We start from the raw sequence: 21,479 nt of genomic DNA, 5'->3' as shown, positions 1-21,479 counted from the left end.
GTAGGGAAATGATTCACCGAATCGAATAAAAACTTTGGTGGTGAATGCAGCTAAGAAAAGTCACCAAAGACAGTGGAAGCCGATCTTTACTACATGAAAGTCTTATATGGATCAGTCATTGAACATATTCGAATGACCATCTCAATACAAAATTCACTAAATCACGAGCCGGGTCTAAAAGATGTCATTTCATAGCAATCTGTGCATTAAATTTAAGAGATCAAAGAGATGAAAAGCAACATGGCTAATGTTTGTACAGGGCAAGTTTTATTTCACACGTTTCTACAGTGTATTTAATGCAAATAAATGTTCAAAGACACCTAGCCAGTACTTGATTGTTTTTAACCTGGTCTAGGTGGCCTGTTCTCGTCACTTTCTTCTTTCGCTTTCCTTCGCTTTCCAAAACTGAATAAATCAAGATCTTCGAGCTCCTCGGCCAATCGCAAGAGCTCTTCCTTCTTCATTTTCGGTTTTGAAATCATCCCTGTATCTTTTCCCTCCTCAATCTGGCGCGACAGTTTCCCAAACAAGCTTTCAAATGTTTGCGGGAAGCGTTTTGCCCTCCTTGCAACAGAACGTTTCATTTCAGCGAGATCGTCCAACTGCTTCCGAATTCCTGTCTCTGTTTTCTCAATCATGCGCACAACTTTATTGGTTGCACTTTCGTCACTTTCGACCTTCAGCAGATTTGCGAAAAGATCGTCCATACTTCGCCGCTTTTCAATGGCGGAGTTTCTTTTGTACTCAGCACTTTCATCACCAAGAATTGTTGGTTTTTTGCTTTGAGCAGCCTTAGCTGCGTCACGACTTTCCTTTTCATTCAGCTTGTCCCTTTTATAGGTTTTCTCTGATGTCACTGATTCTGCATCATTTGTAAGCAAATCTAATACAATCCTATCGGAGCCCAATGGTCCAGCAAGGCCATCACTGATTTCGAATATAAGAAATGTCATGAATATTACCAGTGGCTGCATGGTGTCAAGTGAATGTTTTCTCGACAATCAGTTCTCCCTTCAGATAATTATAATTCAGTGCAAACCTGTGCTCTGATCTTTCAAGACACTACAGATCCTTATATAGACCTCCTTCACTAAAGACAGGATACATGTGTGACATGCTAGCCTATTGTTGTCGCCCAGTCATTACTCATTCAAAAATGTATACATCGTTTAGATTGAACGGCGATGCAAAGCAAAATTCCTGCATTTCAGCATTTTGATGTTGTAAATTATCATTAATTATTCAGCTATAGGTGTACACACGAAAGGCCGGCCATTCTTTCTTTAACAATCACTTCCGTATATTTACTTCATCTTTGCAATTAACCTTATTCGATGTTTTCTTTTTTGCTTTTTCTATTAAATTCATTTCAATACTTGTTAACATCTGTTACCGTTCTTGACAATTTCTCGATGCCACGCACTCTTCCATCTTTGCTTGCTTAGTCTCGGTATATCCAATGCAAAACGTCAGTTATAAACAAAACTAAGCTCGTTTTCTATCAGTTCTCTTAGTGACCTTGCAACATAAGGCGTGGGATACATACCTGTTGACGTGAATAACTGAGGTTTCCTAGCTGTGACCTGATGCTTCAAAAACTGTCACAAACGTAAGAACAGCATCGAAGAATATGTGACATTTTCTCAAACTGGGTCAAATAAGCCTTTCAAAACTTCAAGGATAAACCGGTCAGAATATACGTCTCAAGCTTTGGCAAAAAAGGCGAAAATGGCACGCCAAAAAGCACATATTTAGGCGAGTAATCATGGCTTACCAATGATCTTCTACAAAACAAAAAATTTCAGCGTCATTTAGCTGCAAGAGTCCAGGTTTGGTTAAGCATCGAATCTTGAAGCTGAAGATTCTATTATGAAATCAAAAGAGATTTAATTAATTTACACAAAAAGCTTTCAGCATGAACCTGGTAGAGAGAAGCTTATGCTTCAAGTAGACTTACAAATATTTGATTGAAAACTTTTACAAATGTCTTAGCAATTAACCTTTGGTACCGCAAAATCTGAGCACGGAAAAGCGAAAGCATACCATACTAAAGCACTTTTTTTTCGACACTTGTCAGAGTATAAACGTCGGACAATGTCCAAAGGTAAGCAGTAGGGTTTGCTTGGAGTGGGCTCCATTGGCCTGGGGTCACTGCGGTGATTCTAGGTCTCTTGCACATAACGCATCATAAAATACTGAAAAAATCGATCTTTTAACATAGGGGGTGCTCTCTCCTCGATTAGCCTATCTACTGAGAGATCTCCTCCTTTAAGGAATTCCCCACATTCAGGTTTCATATGTTTTCTTTCTTAGTTTAATTTTTATTGCTTATCGGTTGTTTTATATCTATATTATTGTATTTGATGTATTTTTTATTGGAACTTGTATGTTGTGTGAATTTTAAAATGAAAAACTGAAACTGAAGTAAATTTAAAGAAAGACGAATGCCGGATGAAAAGTACTTTAGTATAACATGTTTCCGCTTTTCCGTGCTATTTTCAAATGTTTTACAACATTTCTTACAAAAAAAACCTTGGTAGCTGAAGAAAGACAAATATCGTACCTTTAACAAATCTAATAGGTAACAATGTCTTTAAACAGCTGACATGAAGAGGGAAACTTTAACAAATCTAAGCATTGGAGTTCGATGGGTTGAATATACGACAAGAAAGGAAGACAGTAAGAAGGAATCATTCTAGTTGGCGCAATTTGGTGTGAAAATGTGGAGAAACAGACATCTTTAATGTACGAATTTATAAAGAAGCATTATCAATGTTTCTAAACATTAGGTAAATATCCTGCTATTTCGGAGTCTGAAACTACAAAAGCAGACCAGAATCTTATTAATGCTTTTCTTTTTATACAAGCTATGCAGTAATCACGGGCTCGAGAGACAACGCAAATCATTTATTAATAGCTAGGCTTCTCGTGCAGCTTTTACAATAACAAATAAATGCGAAATAGTAAAGGTATAGTTGAACTTGCTTGTAGGGCGTGGTGTTGTGGTGGAATGTGAAGTGGATTGTAAAGACAAAATTATTCTAAAACAAAGAAAATCGAAAAGATGCGGATATCGCCGCAAGTCTTCGAATAGCCCCCTGGAGGTTTATTATCCTGAGACGAGGGGCTTATACGAGGATTGAATGAGAATCATCTCAAGTTCAAAAACATTCACTTACTATCTTTACTACCATACGTAAACAGCTATGTTCCTAAATCCTATAAAATCTTGTAGCTGTATCAGTTTTAGTTTTATAATTAACGTATTCGCAGGGCAAATTATCGAACAATATTTCATCAAAAACTGTCTAGCTTATAAGCACATTGATATTATCAGTGCAAGATGCTGAAAAGGCAAATATGCTGAAAATCTTGAGAAACAGCACATTGTCAAACAATGTGGGGAAATCTTGAGAAACAAACAATGCGTGTGATATTTCTGCAATGTTGGTAGCGCTTTGGAGCAGAAACATTTCAGGAAAAAGATAATCCTGCCTCCCATACTTTCTGTCGCTCCGACGTCAGTGTTTAGATCAAAAGCTTACAACAAGTGTAAAAAAACACTAGCAGTTGAAAATGTTCCTCACTCCGTGTTTAAGTACATTGATAAGGTACATTGAACTTAAATGATGAATAAACTGTGACTAAGTTTTCGAATACGCCAATTTAGAAAACGCCCGGATTTTGAACCAAACAAAGTAATTTGTAAAGAACCAAAGATTTTTGGCAAAAGATTGGGCAAATTGTCCCAAAAAATGTTTTGCTTAGATTTTTGTGACACATAAAAAAGGCTACAATGAAACTGCTGTCAATCAATATTAGTCAATCAATTAGCGTGTGAATGGAATCAAACTCACTGATTGGTCAATTTTTTGGCCTGGGCCTGAATGGCCTAAGCCCCTTTTGTATCTGTCGATTGCCTTTACAACGCATTGTTTCGTAAGGTAGATTAGAATTTTAACAAAGTGAATCTTATGTCCATCCTTCCAGAAGTGACGTCCACCTTACTTTAGTTTATCCACTGTGTGTCTAAAAATCTACTCTTTATGAACGAAGAATTTCGGAGTACACCAGAATGATATCAGCACATAAAGTCGGACAACTGAATTCATTTCATAAAAACATTGCTAATATAACTACAAATTACTTCGAGATGTTCTTTAAACATTTAACAGTCTTAATTGGCATTCTAACAATATTATTATAAATAGTTGTAACAATCATTCGTTTGTATTAAAATGGGGCCATCATTAAGGTGGTAGGTTAACCAGGTAAAAAGTTTCATGAAAATTTACCTGGCCCGTAAAATATGCTAAAGTGAAAATTATGAATACCAATTCGCTTAATTCTAAAATTACCAAGAATTGCAAAGCGTACTTTTACTTACAATAGCAAGATTGCCCTAAAGATCACTTTTCAGATTTGTACATATTATTTCCTATATACTAACACTTGTTTGTATGATGTTTTTAGTGGCAAAACCAAGGTATTACAGATAGATAGTACTACGAAATACATACAGGGGTAAAGTGCTAAGGAAAAGTGAAAGATCAGTTCTCTTGTTTATATGAAAACCGACCAATTTTCACGTCTTTCATGTTGATGATGATCTGAAGAACATCCAGCAAGGGCCCCGGCTTTATTCATAGTACCCCAACTCTGGCATCAGGCCACCATTAATATTTTTCATAAAACATTGTTTCGTACTTCAGTTGATAGACTCTAGCAAAACAGTTCTTCGTTGCTGGAAAGGACGTGCGTCCCGTTGTCTATTACATACCTACATTATCATATACAAAGATCTATTGCGATTGATAGTACTGATACCAAAGAGAAACCATGATAGGTAGTCTTAAGCTTCATTTCAATAAACCTTACCGACGTATCTCTGCAATGTTAACAGTTTCTATTGAAAACGTATGCATTTTAGTGCTAGCCCAAAAATCTATACAAAAACTATTGTTTAATACCCAAGCTATGAGAATCGTTGTGTTTCATAGCTTTACATGGGTATACCAAAAAATGCTGGTAAATATTAACCGATTGGGTGGACTTACCCCATGAGCCTCTGTTTCGCTACAGCCTCACTTAACAGACGCTGCAACAGAAATTTACCAACTCGAGGCACTAACAAATTCATCAATTCGAGGCACTCACCCATTGACTAAAGATCAACATGAGAAATTTCTAGGCACAGGCGCAAACATCAGAGTTAGCACTACCTCAGGTAAAAAGCAATCAATCTATTCTTTACAAAATATGAATATGTGGCTAGTTTTTTATAATCATTGTCAATAAAAAACGAAATATGGAAAAGTTCATTCTGTTTTCAAATTCACTAAGTTTAGTCAGTAAGGGCTTAGGCAGGCTAAGAAATTGTGCCTTGAAAGATTGGGATGGGAAAATCTGGCTGTGCTATCACTTGTTGCAAAATAATTATACAAATATGTTAATAACTTAATCAGTATGTTCAAATAGCCTAAATTTATTGCACGATCTCGTGACAAAACATAAAAAATCTAAGTCGATTTACAATAATCAATTGCAACACTCTCCTTACACTCAACACTTACCTAGCATTACAAAATTCGTTTTTGTGAATTTCTAAACAATTAGTCAAATATGCTATATCAACCTTGACGCTTCTGTCTTTCCCTTTAGTCTCTGAAACTGACTGCTGGAATCAGTTGCTCTTTGTCGCTGGCAATTTCATCACTCTGCCCATAGTCAATGCCTTTTTGTCCCTGCCTCACACACACTATCGCTGCGGGGTCTTCTTGATCACCATTTGACGGCGGCATCGATTCCAAGTACTTTTGGTTCTCCTCCTCAGAAGCCTTCTTTGTTGTTTTCTCAGCTACCTCTCTGTCATGAACCAAATGCTTCGCACAGAAGTAGTATGCAATCGCGCCAAGCAAACTGACAAATGGTGTTATGAGCAGAGCGTACAGCAATGCTTTCTGCTTGGCAAAAGCCGACTGGTCGTTTCCCTGCACAGCATCAGCAATCTATAGTTCAATCAATATCTTTCTATCAAGGTCTTTTCTAATCACCCTAGTAAACAAGTCCTCGTTTAAGAGTCACTGCCTTAAATGGACCAGTCCTAGTAACGGTGGGTATCCGCATTAGTCTAGGTGCGAATTTGACAAGAGTGGACTAACGCAAATAAAAAGCGTTTTCTAGTGCAGTTAAACATGGATCGCACGACCAGAGCGAATCAAATGGGGCGCTCTCCTCTTGGAGTTAACAGAGCACCATCTACTTTCTACAACGTGCAGGGCATTTTTTAACAGTGTAAGAGCCAGATTCCCCAGTAGGCCCAATGCTTTCCCCAGTAGTAAGAGCCAAAATCACAGAATTTCCCCAGTAGTTTTGGGCCCTGGTGACTTCCACCGACCTCTGTTGTTTTTTAAAAAACAACTTTTAAATGACATTATTTGTATTTCTTGACTTTGTATATTCTTTTTTGCAATTTATGAATTAGATTCATATTGTATCTCCTATTGTATCTCCTAGTGCTTTTTTGTCAGTCCTGTGAAAAAGGATGACGGCATATCTCATTACATTCAACTCAAATTTAGTCCTTTCTAGGCACGCTATAACATCATAGTACATTGCTTTTACAGAAACATTACATATAACTCTGCGAGGTTGCTCCCATACTACGCAAATAGGGTGACCATGGCCTCCCCACTTTTTTGCGAAGCAAATGATTTCAAAACTGCAATAAAAGGTAAATATGCCTTGCTTGACCCTTCCCCTTTGTTAGCCTTGCCCCCGCCCCCACGTTAAACTTCGTGGCGTGGGCCCTGCCTGAGTATCATAGCCACATAAATTTGTGAATGTTTATTGATACCACTAAAATATACACAATCATTTCAACTATACCTTGTTTGTAAAATACTCAAGAATGAAATATTGAAAACGAAAGAGCGAATTATATTAACAAAATCATTATTCACAATGTTAGAACAATTCGCTCTTTCATTCTACGTGCAATTTTATTTGAAGTTCAAAGTTGCATTGTAACAGGAAAGCATCTAAAGTTCAAACAACTTTGATACCAAATATTGTGAAAATGAGCCAACTGCAAATAGAACGGACTTTTTGCAAGTTTGGAGAAACAGGGATGACAACACAGAGCGGCCTCTGGCAAGAAAAACTTAGAGTATGATCTGTTTACGGAACAATGCTTCTTTTTATACCAGAGGATGCAAAGGAAAAATTCAAACATTGTTCTGGCAACTCAATAATAGTTCAATATGCTTGGTGGTATTGCTAGATAATAAATCTAAGTGCTGTTAAGCCTGGTTTCTATACAGTCATTAAAGGTCGTTGACGGTCTTTGAGGCTCGTTGACAACTGAAAACTGTCAACGACTATATAGAGACATCATAAAAACATTTCAGCGAGCCACAGTTCTATCCCAGCAACCCATAACCACCGAGAAAGAATGGAATGATTCAAACACCAAACTCTGACTCAAAAAGACTGCCATAGACTCTCAACGACCCTCAGCGACCATATGAAAACACATCTCAGATTCCAACTTTCAACGACTCATAAAGAACGACTCATAAAGAACGACTCTCAACGACTTTATGGAGACCAGGCTTTAGTAGCATAAAGGCGTAGCAACTCTACTATTTCAAAATAATTTTAAGGCAAAACACGGCATCAAACGTTTGTTGGATCAAGGATGAGCATTTTCCTGTATTTTTCTGGTATGTTTTCAATCCAAAAATGATTGATAGAAATGGACTTAGAAAACAAATATGGGGTCTTCGTCCATCTTCGGTTCGATAGTGAAATGATAGCAATAGATTTATGCAAAGAGCAAATATAATAGAAACCACGTTCACGACAAAAATATTTTCGTTTCAATTTGGCAAGCATTTTCTGGAATTTTTCTTTGATTGTAAAGGAAAATAAATGCGTTAATATTTAATAAAGTGACTTACATTACCAACAATAAATGGGCTCGTTGCATCACCAAATAAATGGATCAATAGAATTTGCACAGCCTCTGCGGTGGACCTTCTGCTTGGCACAATGACATACTAAAAGAAGATCAAGGAATACTTAACTGAAGTCAAGGTCACATGACCAGATTTATCGAATTTGATGTATCGTAGCAGTTTTGGTCAACCAACAAGAATAAGAATTGTCTCCTCAATGAACTAAAAATAATGACAATTAACAGCCGAAAAAAGCTAAATATGATTACATGGTCATGAAGAAGAAATCACCACAATTTATTGTTTGCACCAGAGGAAAATTGAAAACAGGTGATGTTTTGACTGCAAGCAACAAATGAAGTTTTTTCCAAAAAAAATATCTTATGGGTAGAACCAAAGTGGGAAAAATGAGGCAGTTTCTGGTAAGCAAATCGCCAAAAGTGAACCATGTCACAAATTAAGACATCGAGTGAAGGCAAAAAACTTTGTAAATGAGTCAATATAGCTCTTGTCTTGTAAAGTAAACCTACCAAAAGTAGGTCTGCGTTTGGTGCCCAGTTGAGGCAAAGCAGAATCTCACCAAGCGCTATAAGAACCTGCGAATGAATGAAAGATGGGTTGCATACGCTGAAAATGGCCACAGAAAAAAACATGTAGACTGGAAATACCAGATTTAAATCTAAATATAAAAAAAGGGCGGATACCTAAAAAAAGCATTATTATCCAATCGTATTAAAAGGGCCCTGCCTCTTTGGATTGCAGATAAAATATTACGACTAAACGCTTGGCACTTTCGGTTCGAACATAATCGACGCACCACAAGACTTTCTTTTCCATGAGCATAGCCCTAGTTGCATTTAACAAAAAGTATTGATTGTATATTATTTTATTAATTGCCTGGAAATGTACAAGAAAATCGTGGGCTACATACCCAGGTTAAGTAAATCATCTTGTCGGCGAGGTATAAAGAAAAGTACAAGAATGGAATCGATGCAAAGATACCCAATCCACAAACAATTGCATCTGATTTCTTGTTTTTCTTTCTGTATCTTCGTGAAATTTCAGAGCCTGTCCAGACACCAATTACTCCAGTAAGAAAGGTGATAATGCCAAATATGTAGCTGACACTATAATTAATACAGAGAACTTAAAAGAAGGCTATAAAACTTGACAATCGAAGTAGACCATTTGATAACGTAGTTATACGATACAAATGTAGAAAAACGTGCGACAGTACACAAAAAGAAATCACATGATATGATTTTGCGAGATTTATGGTTGTGATGTAAGAGACTCAACGCCAGTTTGTAAAGATTGATTTGTAATGATCTTTCTCATTTTTGAGATAGGTATTAGTTTCTAATGCACTATATGATACAATTTCCGTAGATTTTGGTACATTTTCTAATATGAATAAAAACAAGCCAAAGTAAAAAAACAAACGTCAGATAGTATAGACGTTCTTGGATTAAAATAGAGCAGCGGCTAATACTTTTGCATAACTTTGCCTTACTGTAACAAATATCAGCTTAAAAAACTTTTCATTGCAAATCCGTCTACTTTATTATTGAAATTCAGACCGGCAAAAAGCTTGCATACAACCTTATGTACACATGAAGGGTGTGTGCTGGATGTAAGCAACATTAAAGAGCATAGCTTTTATGTCTTCTTTGGGAGGATGTAGGAGATTTTTAACCTGTAAAACTAAGTTATGCCCTGTCTGGAAAGGCTAGGTTTCGAAAATTAAGTGAGCAATGCCTTTAACGATACTTCTTCAATAATGATAGATTTAAAAGAACAATAAATTTACTATCGATAGATAGCTAGGAACAGATAATATCTTTAACTAGAGCAATTATTTCATTAAGGCCGCCGTAAAGCCATTTTTGTCACTGTTTCGAGCCTAATATACGTCACTTTATAGGTTTTGCTTTCAAAAAGTTATAGGAAAATGCAGATTTTGTTTTTCTTAGAGGGTAGAGAAAATTTCATGAGATTAAACAGCTAGAAACCTGAAGACGCGTAGGCTGAGTGGTCGATGCCACCAATAAAATATAAATCGTTCAAATTAGAAAAAAATTAACAACTTAGCGGGTTATTAATGACGTTAACAAAGGGACTAAAGCCCCTTTAATCTCGAAAGTGACAAACCATGTTTATGACGGAGACAATAAGTCTAAAAAGGAATGCGAAAAGATTTGCCTTATTAATGAATGTTTTATTTTAAAGGGGGCAGAAAAACAGAACACTCACTCATCAATTTTAACATCTTTCCCTCTTGCTTGCTCTGAGTACAGAACAAATGATGGTGCCCAAAATGCTAAACTCCCAACCACAAAAGAGACACAAGTAAAACCGACAGTTGCATGGACAAAGCTTTTCCTAGAATAAAGATGAAGGAATGATTGAATAACATAGGGATATACGCAATGGAAAATGAGGCAATTGTGTTGTGTTTTCAAAACTATTGCCAGTGTATAAGTGATCTTTTTGACCGATTGGTTTTTCATTTTAAGAAGTCATTAGGGGGTGGGGATGTAGCAGTTAGTCCCTTACATTTATGGCAACAAACTTAAAAACCGAAGCAAGCCACAAGTATGCGAAGCCTTGGCAAGAAAGTTTCCCAAGTTTTTACATCTGTCATTTCAAACCAAGTATCTCTGCATGGTCTTGTGGGTGCTGCTTATAAACAAGGACAGCTTATATAAATTTATATTTAAACAGAATAAATTTGGTATACTGAATTGGTGTGTGCAATCTCAAAGGAAGATAAAATATTTGCACAGAAAGAAATGCCAGAACACATCCACTCCAAGCCCATAATTGGAAACTTACACCTTGAAAATGGATTTAATATCATCAAGATAGCTGGATGACTCATGGTGCAGTGAAGCAGACACATCTTTAAGATCGGGTGATTCACTTTCAACTGCACCCCGTTTTGGCTCATGGACAACAAACATACAGAGAATGACACAGAGCACACCAAGTCCAGGTGTCACACGAAAAGCCCAGTGCCAGTCATCACCAGCTGCTTCAGCAACCTTTGATCCAACAATGTAGCCTAAACCACTGAAATAAAAAAATTCATTTATGTTGATATTTTTGAAAGATGCAAGCAAGTGAAGGAATAAGCATTATTGTTAGCTCCAGATCATCACCATTGTTTTGGAATTCTTATACTTGGTCATTCTGTACAAATAATTTGTTTGCAAAGTTCTTGCTGATCCAAAGTGACAACTAAATTGCATTACGCAGAAGCAAAATGTAATTGCTTGATTTGTATTTCATTTAGAAAATGTCTCAGAAGTTGCATTGGTGTATAGAAGAGGATAGTTGTAGCCTACAACTATGAGTTTGGCACATAATACACTGATCAGGTAACTGTCTTAGAAGTGGAATAAAAAACATGCATAAGCATCAAGTAATTGTTTAATGACAATACTTCACTTGAAATAGACCAACTGTTAACTTACATAGCATGCATAACAGAGTAATAAAGGGATGACAAAAATCAACCTACCTGCCACAGGGTATTGCAAAATAGAACAATGATAGTGCTTTTGTTCTGCTATCACCTAGAAACATATCTGCTATGATGGTTGGTGCTACAGTTGAGTAGCTGGCTTCTCCTATACCAACAAGGCCACGTATAACAAAAAACCAAACAAGTTGCTAAAATTTAAAAAAAATCAAATTAGCTTTCCTCATAATTAAAAATGATAGATTTAAAAAAAGAAAAATTTTAACACAGGAAAAAATTCTCAACATTGCTCTTGAAATTGATTTTTCAATGCAGACTGGTACTGCCAAAATAGAAATGGTTACCCTATTTTGCCATGTAGGAGACACACCTTTTTCGAATTATTTGTGGCTTTTTTTGAGAGTGTTTCCTATAAATGATAACATTGACTGTCCCATCATTTCCTTTTGAAGGCAAAGTGTCATTATATAGCCAAAATCGTTTGGTGCAACTGTTCTCTTAATTTGGATAATCTCACTTTTACCGGAAATTTAGTAAAAACCTCAAAATTCTTCCAAAGGTTGTACCCTGCATTCTCTAAATAAGAGGGCACATCCCTGTAATCGTTGTGAATGTTGTGAATGAAAAGGATGACAAACAAGAGCTTTATGGATTCTTGCAACCTGCATGATGATTCGGATTATTTCATGATGTTGAACTTTCTACCTAATGGTTTTAAACATAGTAATTTAACATAATACAATATTTGAAAAACTGTGCTTTGAACGAATCTTCCTCCACAGAGTTTGTGTCGATAGTATTCTCAAGTTTATTCTTTCACAGGAACATACTTGTTTACAAGAACTGAGAAAAGGGGGTGTGTCTTAAAAACAGTAAGACATGGTAAAAACTATTTTTTTAGAATTCAAACATGGAAATAAGGGTGTGTCTTATGCAAGGATGCGTCTTATACACAGCAAATACAGTATTTTCTCTTGATGTGACAGTTAACAAAACAGCAAACACATTTCAAGTTACTTACACATTTTTGTATAAAGGTCGCCATGACAATATTATATTTTTACTCAATGAAATCTGCAAACTAGAACCATTTAGAGACAGTCCTTTCATATGGCATGGACTGCATCAAAAGGCCAATCATTGTCAATTTAACAGACCAACAGACTGACGAATAACTGGAAAACATACCTCACTGTTAACTAGGGAACCAAGGAAGGTTGTAACACTCCAGATCAGGATTCCAGCAGCCATGACATACTTTCTTGAATACCGATCACCAAGATATCCAAACAAAGGTGCAAAAACCATGTAACTGCAGGTGAAGACAGTCTGAAGGAGTCCAGCGGTCTTATATTCAATGTCAAAATATTTTTGAATCTGGGTGAGGACACCTGAAAGACACAAACCCCAAAGGTAAGTTAGATTTAAGTTTATTTCCTATAAGCTTGGTTATAAAAATGAATCATTAAAAATGAGAGTCAACCAAAACTTAGTGTGAGAACTAAAATCAATTTTAAAGGAAACCACCTGTTACTGTTATATTTCAGTCAAAATATCTTTATTTCAGTGTAAAGTTGCATTATTGCCTGGGTTGAGCCCCTTACTCAGTCTGCATTCCTTGAGTTCTGTATGGGGAAGTTGAATAAAAAATTCTAGGGCATCTTAGGCATGGGTCCAGAAAAAGGTCTGACTGGAACATGGGCTACACCCTCAGGAACAACTCTTACACTCAACAATTTTTAAGGTTGGCATGGATTGCTTCTTTTTTACATGACACCTTTATGACTGATGCAAGTAGAGCTCCTACAAAGGTATGGCGAGGATGCGGTTGGAATCTGATATGGTGGCCGAAAGCCCTAAAACCCTTAAATTGGCTCTGATTAAATTTTTCTTTATAGAACTATTAGTTGCTTTGCAAGAAAGTACCTGAGAAAAAGTGAGGGATATTACCTGGGTTCTAAGTTTTTTGAAATCCTTCTGATTTGAAATATTATAAAAAACAAGGAGTCTAATTAATCTTTGTTAAAACCAATTCATTTGCCATTTGCAAGCAACTTTTGGGTGATTCAATATGAAGTCAATACAGAGGCTGAACCACAAACGCCAAAAATGTCTTGAAATCTAGCTCTTTATTTATACTATCAATATATAGAACTTTGCCAACTTAAATCTTGATTTGAGCTCCCTTTTGAATATATAGACCTCTTTCACTTCACAAATTTCTGGTGGCTTTGCTGCTCTCCTTCCAGTAAAATCACAATTCTTCATTCAGTTGCAAATGTATTTAATAAGTGCAAGAAACCATTTTGAGTTCTCTTCATCTAAGCTTAATTCTGAAATAAGCTTTGGCGAAAGGGCCATTATAGTACCATCCATGGTACACTTCTTAACCTCACTGCTTAGACAAAGTGCTTCTGAGAAGAAATAACAATTAAATGGCTTCTGACATTACTTTTTAGGGGTATGAATATATTTAATGCATGATATAAGTATATCATTGAATTTGAATGCCTCTAAATAGTTCTAAAGAGCCTTAGACATGTGATCCGGGGGTGGATCTAGACGTTCACACCACTAATAATAATAAAACGAATATTTATACAGGATAAACACTTCAACAATTAGAACATCGCTGTTATCACTGTGTGTCCTGTGCCCTAGACCTTAAATGATATTGAAAAAAAATTTATTACATTAAAAACATTGATAAAACTTACAAGAATAGGATCTATAATACCTAATAAAACCTAATTTCACATTGAAATAAAATAATGTTTGTCACTGTCCTGCAAAATGATTTTTAAGTTTTTTAACAAATTCTTTGTGTGTCCTTGTCCGACGTATGTCTATAGGTAGCTCATTGTACACATTAGAGCCCATATATTGAAACGATTTTCGTGCATATTCTTTTTTAATAATAGGTAATCGCAGAGTGCATTTGTTGCTTCTTGTTTCCTTTTCATGTTGTATCAGAGTAAAATAATTCTGAAAATGTTCACAGATATCTCTGTCCAGGCATTTTCGCACAAGTTTGCAGGCTCTCATCTTATTCGCATTTATGACTGACATGAGCCCTTTGTCTGCTGTTTCATCACCATAGACTATCTTCAATGAACGAGAATGAAATGAGGAAAGTCTGCTTATTTGCGTTTTTGTGAGCTTTAGTTGCAGTATACCACAGTAAGTAAATGTTGGAAGAATCATAGTACGATAGATTGTACTAGCTGTAGCATTGTCCATGAACGACCTTAATTTTGCTAGAAGTCGTAATCTACCAGATGCACGCTTGAAACATTTGTCGAAATGGGAGTTCAAGTTAAGTGAGGTATCCACAAGGACGCCAAGATATTTATATTCCGTTGTGTTGTTAATTACCGTTGGGGTTGGCTGAGATATTGTGACTTTGAGTGGCCCATTTTGCTGTTTTGCAATTCGTTGTGCCGTTCCAAATAGTATCGACTCTGTCTTGCCTTTTTTTAGATTCAATATAAGTTCATTGCATCTCAGCCACTTTGACAGATTTTCCATGTCTTTCGATAGTTTATTTTCAATTGAATCAATTTCTTTGCCTGCCACATACAAAACAGTATCATCTGCATATTTTAAAATGCTTGAATACTCCATGACTTCTACAGCATCATTGAAAGAGATAAGAAACAATAGAGGGCCAAGTATTGAGCCTTGTGGAACTCCTGTTAACAAGTTCTCCTCATCTGAGATACAACCGTTGAATGCTACCACTGCCTTTCGGGAGAACAGATAGTCGTTGAACCATTCCAATTCGTTATCTTTTATTCCGTAAATCGCAAGTTTTTCGAGTAGTATGGCGTGGCTTATGGTATCAAACGCCTTACTAAGGTCAACAAAGACTGCTCCGACGAGCTGATCCTTGTCGACGCTTCTCCGTATGTCATCCAACAATATAGTCGCCGCATATTCAGTTGATAATTTGGGCCTGAAACCATATTGGTATTTTGACAAGAGTTTGTTTGTGTCTAGAAATTTCATAACTTGACGATGAACAATCTTTTCAATCACCTTGGATAGTATCGGTAAAACTGAAATTGGTCGGTAATTATCACAGTTAGAGCGTACACCAGATTTGTGAGTAGGAATGATTTTAGCTGCCTTCCAGTCCGCGGGAAAGGTACTGGTCATGAGTGACATATTGATAAGATGGGTCAAGGGAGCCGATATTGACTCAGCAGAGTCCTTTATCAAACCTGGTGGCAGATCATCTAAGCCAGTTGCTTTATTTCTCTTTATAGACTTAAGTTCACGCTCAACTTCCTGTTTTGATACCTTTCTAAACATAAACTTTCTAACTGTTTTTGTGGGTAAGTTGGGTTGATTTCTCCATGTGAAGTTACATAACGGGAAAGCCTTTTCCTTCAAGGTTGTTACGATATTAGCAAAAAAGGAGCAAAATGCGTTTGCTATCTTGCTTGGGTCTTTTACTTTATCGCCGTTAATTTCGAAAGATTGAGGACTTTGTTTGTCGCTCGACTTGGTTGGGTAAATTGATTTTAGTGTTTTCCAAAACTTATTTGGATCCCTTGAATTTTCTTTCAATAAATCCTTGTGGTACATTGACTTGGCTTTTCTGACAGCTGTATTCACTTTATTACGCATGCATTTATATGCTGAGATGTCTGTTTGATTTTTAGTACGTCTTGATTTTCTTAACAGTTTATCTCTTTCATTCATAAGACGCTTCACCTCACTGTTTAGCCACGGTGCTGGCTTTCCCCTTACTTTCTTGAATATTCTCGGGGCGTGATGATTAAATACATTTTGAAGGATGCTTTTCATCATCGACCAAGCCTCGTTCACATTTATTTGGTTATAGAATGGAGCCCAGTCCACATTTTGTAAATCTGATTTCATATTTTCCGGATTATACATTTTATAATCCCGACAAGTAATAACCCTCGGTCTAAAAGGACTGTAATTTATTTTACGAACGCAACCAGGCATGTCATGATCTCCAATGCTGGTCGGTATGACGTCATGTTTTGCGATGTTCGAAGGATTATTTGTAAGGATGACATCAATCAACGTTTCTGTAGTTTCTGATATCCTCGTAGGCTTTGCAATAATTTGTTTCAAACCAAACACACTGAAGATTGCTTTCAGCTCTTTGTTGTCATTTTCAATTCGAAAATTTATATTCGCATCCCCAAGAATCATAGTTTCTTTGCACTCTTCTGCAGCCTTTGTTAACAAGGAATTAAAGCGTGCGTTGAAATCCTTTCGCAGGTATTTGGAACTATCTGGAGGCCGGTATATTATTGCGATCAAAATACCTTTGCAATGTTCACGACTAGGCCAGACCTCAATCCACATAATTTCCAATTCTTTGTCCTCGAGGTCTTCTCGCCTGTCCCAGGGTACCTTATTGGAAATGTAGGCACCAACACCGCCCCCTTTTCCAGAATTTCGTGGCCGGCTTTCAAACGAATAGCCAGGGATATCATACAGTCCATTATTTTCACTGTCTTTCTGTATGTGCGTTTCACTTAGGGTTAGTATATCGATCCCACTGAAGCTTTGAAAAAGTTCTGAAACAAGGTTTATGTTAGAAAACAATCCACGCACGTTTTGATGGAAAACTGCCAAGCCTCTCTGTTTAAGTAACTGTTTCAAAGCCGGGATGTCTCTGCTGTAGGGACCAGGACACGATTCTATATCACCACTCATCAGAATTAGGAGACACAGGAAACTTTGCATCGAGCTTCGGACATGAATATCGCGCTTCCCTCTCTTAGCTTGCCATAAACTGGATAATATAAACGTCTCCTTGCTGCTAGCAATTTCTTTTCCTGTGATAGTTAACCCAATTGAATCTGAGCCAACAAAAGCAATCTTCTTTACTTGGAAATTTATGATCACCAAGAGTAAGATGCAAATAAATTTCAGCACTACCGACATGTCTTTCACCTTTCGCGGACAACGTGCCATTCACACATACAACTAAGGCATTAGCAATGAGTCTCAAAGGAGGTCCCAGAACATCAACTTTCTCCAAGTTTAGTGCTCATTGGTAAATTTTCCATTTGTGTTTTGGTTGCATTTGCTTGGGAATTATTCTTTAGCAATATCTAACAACCGACCACCTTGCATGGGCAGGAGATCCAGGGTCTTAATCATGAATGATTCCAACTGGCCATAGCCAAATATTACATGATCCCTAAATCTATACTAGATCTTGATTCAATCTGATTCATATCTCTAAGCATCCTGACTAAAAAAGAACAGGGTACCAATGTAGTTAGATTAGGGGGTTCAGTGCACAGTATGCTTAATACAGGCCTGGCCGTTTGTATTTTTATAGGTGAGCTGTGAATCGCTCCCCTCATTTGCTGAGGCGAGCTAAATCAGTAACACATAGAATGTACTTTAAAGACAATCGACAGATGACTTAATAAGCCCCTTTAGTATCTGTCGGTTGCTTTCAATAGCCTCAGTCAGGAGTATGCTGTTTTATTTCTTTCAATTTGTATTTGCTTTAACGGTGACTCAGGCACCCCCTTTACTTGAAGAAGTTACATAAAACAGACTCTTTCCGTTTTATGTAAAGCTGGCACAACACAAAAACAACAATTCTCTTGCAAAACAACCTTTTTGTTGCACAGAATTTGAAAATGGCTTTGAAAAACAAATTTTGAAACAAACTTAAGTTATACGTCTAGCACTTTTCAGAGAATAAAACGTCAGAAGATAGATGGAAATCTCTAAGCTAAAATACCCAGTTTTGGATCGAAATAGGCTAATCAGAAAACGCGAGCACATGACTGTTGAGGTTGTCCGATCAGTGCCGCTTTCCTATTGAAAATGTTACCACCGGAGTCCTAAGGTGAAAGCGAACTCACTTATGTCTACACAAAAGCGGTTAGTCATGTTTATATAGTAGATAGATTCACAAACTGCTAGATGGAACGATGATCAGGCTTTGCCAATAATGCCAAACATGTTGCCGCTATAGTTTTCACCCAATCTGGGTTTTTCAGTAAATGCCGCTGGATAGTAGAATTCCATGTTTTGGTTGTCGTTTTTGATCTGCAAGACAGAGTACCTTGTTCTCTTTGAGGGATAGTTTTGTTTCTATTCCTGGGAGGGACCTGCTGTCTTATTATATCCCCAATCTACAATTCCTACCAATTTCTTCGACTTTCCTTCCAAAAATATTCCTGTTTTCTTAAGATTGAAAGGTTCTAATCACCACAAACGTACCTTTCGGTTAAATATCCTTTTCCAAATAGATTGAAGTTTATGCCTATCATAACAAAAACCGCCCAACAAGCAAAAAGTTAATTGCAAAAAAATGCAATGACGGGAGAAATCGCTGTTACAAAAATAAACCAATTAACCCTTATACGTTTTCAGGGTTCTCTGCATAGGAAAAAGGCAAATGAATGGAAATTTTAGGGGAGCGATTCTCCCTTCATTTTCTGTTTAGGAGAGCAATTCATAGCTCGCCTCAGGTTGCGAGGGGAGCTTGGAGGCGAGCGCGAGCTATTGCTTGCCTCAAACGACCAGGCCTGTTAATAGTACCAATTCACAAAGCTTTTGTTTGTAATTATTCAGCCAATCAAATCGCTAGATAGTGCCAACTTTGGTGCACAGTATGTTTTTCAGCAAGGTCACACCACTGAGCAAAGATTTATTCTGTAATGAGTGTAGTGTTTTGTACAGAGTGTCTTTAGCTTGTTGATGCCTGGCGAGGGAATGTGTTATGGAATCAACAGGCCACATGTAAAATGAATGCATAAAATGTGGCAATTGGGAAGACAAAGGTCGCTAGATTTTCAGTAACATTAAACAAGGGATTCAAGTTTCAATATTTATTACTTCCTCCAAGGATTGAGGGCCTACTAATGTCAATCAAACTGACATAAGGCAATACCTGTGATTTGGCTCTCGCCAAGAATTAATATTAAGGATTTTGGCACAGTGACATTTTCAATGAACAAAACTTTCAGAGTAAATCTTTGCAACATGGATTTTCAATTCTTTTCTGGTTTCAGGCATTTCCAGGGAATGTTCACTTGGGTGTTCCTCTGAAGCTAATAGGGCTCCAGCCCAGAAGGGGAATATACTGTAGTTTGACCAGGCTTTAAAAAGGCAAGAATTCAATGTGCATGTTGCACACTACTGAAAGGGGGGGGGAGAGAATTCGCTTAAAACCCAAGGGTGTTTCCGACCTATAGTGTTTCCACAAATAATATTTCCGAACAGACACTTGTGTGCATCAGTCAGAATATTTTCTGGACCGGCCCCTGATGTGAGCAAGAAATAACCCTAGGGCTATAGCTCAAACAAACCAGCTCAAATTTTAAATAACATGCATTTAAAACAGGAATGTACTTAAATGTAATTTTAACTAACTCTCTTCAGAAGCAACCATTTATTTTGTGAACCTAAACATATCTTGCCTAATAATACTAGGCTGTATATCTTTTTAAACTCAACATAACAACATCATTCTCTGAAATTCAAGGTGTGGCGATCTGGAACAAAACGAAACTAAATTGAAGCAAAACAATTACACATAATAGCTACCTGCGACTGTAAACCTGTCCATATAATTTAGAAGATTGATAAAAACCAAAACTCCCAAGGTTATTGCTGATCGTACTGTTAACTTGCTCTTTGGTACAGGCGCATCATGTTCATTACATTGTGAATATCCCACCACATGTGACTCCCCACCATCCTGATCCTCTTGCTCAGATCTAGAGTCCTCAGCTTCACCAGTATCACTTTCATCTGACAATTCCTCCTCTCTCCTAGAATGCTCTAGACGAGAACTACTCATTTTGTTTTGTAACTGAAAAGTCTCCGTTTTGTGATGGCCTTTCAACGCTCGATTAGTAACCTTTCTACTGGCCTAGCATTAGCAGGCAGCTGTCTATAGCAGTAAAAAAGCAGTCAAGTGACTGCAAAATGGGAAATTGCACGCAGTTAAACAGCTTTAAGGTGAGAGTAAGTGAACTATGTAGCCTCTTTACTTCTTCTAAACAGCATTTTTCTCAGTATTCTCCTCGCCAAATTTCACTTAATTTCCAGTTGCACTTGACGCCATACAGAAGAGAAAAACTCTTTCATATCAAGTGCTTCATGTAAAATAAAGTCACATGATAGATCGATTCTGAGAAATAGAGTTCAAAGTGACGTCACATTTAAGATTTCTATAGCATCTTCGTTTGACTTTCCGCGAACTCTTAAGACTCTACCACATTCGAAGAACAATCCACCTTCTAGAAAACTGCGAAGTTTTCACATTAAAAGAACACTTATTTAACAATGTAATTAGATTGAGAGCTGCCACTAGTTCATTTTAATCCTCTGAAAACAAAGTGCTCGTCTGAAAACAAGAGGGCCTGTCTATGGGTGAAGGGAAGGAGGGAGATGTGGCCGTCTCAATAATAATTCTCTACGACTTAGTTCCTTTGTTAATTGGCACATTGAAAAGTGCATGAAAAAGTAAAAACACAATATATTAGAGTAAATTTAGTCCTCAGGGTATAAAAGTCGGTAGTAAGCCTAAAGTTATATTCAGACTGGATCGAAAGTAAATTGAGTGGAAGGATGATACTTTTGCTGAGAATAGACCGGGGCAGCAGATCGAATGAATATCAAGTGTGCAGTGGGTCATGGCACCACCAAGTATAATTTATGGTGTGTGGTGTGGAAACAGTTTGAGGGGCAAGCGAGACAGCGAGAAGAAATTGAAACCTGGGTGGGCTGAGAATCATGTTTAGTGACGTAGGAGGACCGACACCATTGTTGGGTCCAACAAAAAAGAAAAGTTTTGAAAGCATACCTTCTAGAAAGACTAAAAAAGCATCTCCCAGACCAAGTTTAACAAAATACTATACCGTTCAGAATAGAAAAATCGAGGTTTCTCAGAAGAACGCTTGAGAACTTTGGGAGGGGAAGAGTCATGCTGAAACTCTAGTGACAGACGTTGGGGAAAGAAAGAAAACATTACCTTTGGCGTAGAGGGCACATTTTCAGCAGTTGCTTTATTCGCA

General features: G+C 37.1%; 1 protein-coding gene across 1 annotated transcript; it reads right to left on the bottom strand.

Annotated features, from left to right (window-relative positions):
- Window positions 1–245: 245 nt before the first annotated feature.
- Window positions 246–20,565, bottom strand: LOC135683361 (protein spinster homolog 1). The gene is made up of 9 exons (XM_065198594.2): window positions 20,005–20,565; window positions 12,631–12,833; window positions 11,482–11,633; window positions 10,794–11,030; window positions 10,212–10,340; window positions 8,890–9,085; window positions 8,489–8,554; window positions 7,962–8,060; window positions 246–6,008 (listed from the first exon to the last, which is right to left on the bottom strand). The coding sequence occupies exons 1-9, from the start codon at window positions 20,258–20,260 to the stop codon at window positions 5,658–5,660; spliced, it is 1,689 nt and encodes a 562-aa protein (XP_065054666.2). The 5' UTR covers window positions 20,261–20,565; the 3' UTR covers window positions 246–5,657.
- Window positions 20,566–21,479: the final 914 nt, after the last annotated feature.

This window comes from Rhopilema esculentum, chromosome 7 (assembly GCF_057945365.1).
Source record: "Rhopilema esculentum isolate cy_ngs chromosome 7, ASM5794536v1, whole genome shotgun sequence".
Classification (NCBI taxonomy): Eukaryota; Metazoa; Cnidaria; class Scyphozoa; order Rhizostomeae; family Rhizostomatidae; genus Rhopilema; species Rhopilema esculentum.
Note: the sequence above shows the minus strand (reverse complement) of the source record. Positions and strands in the feature narration are given on the sequence as shown.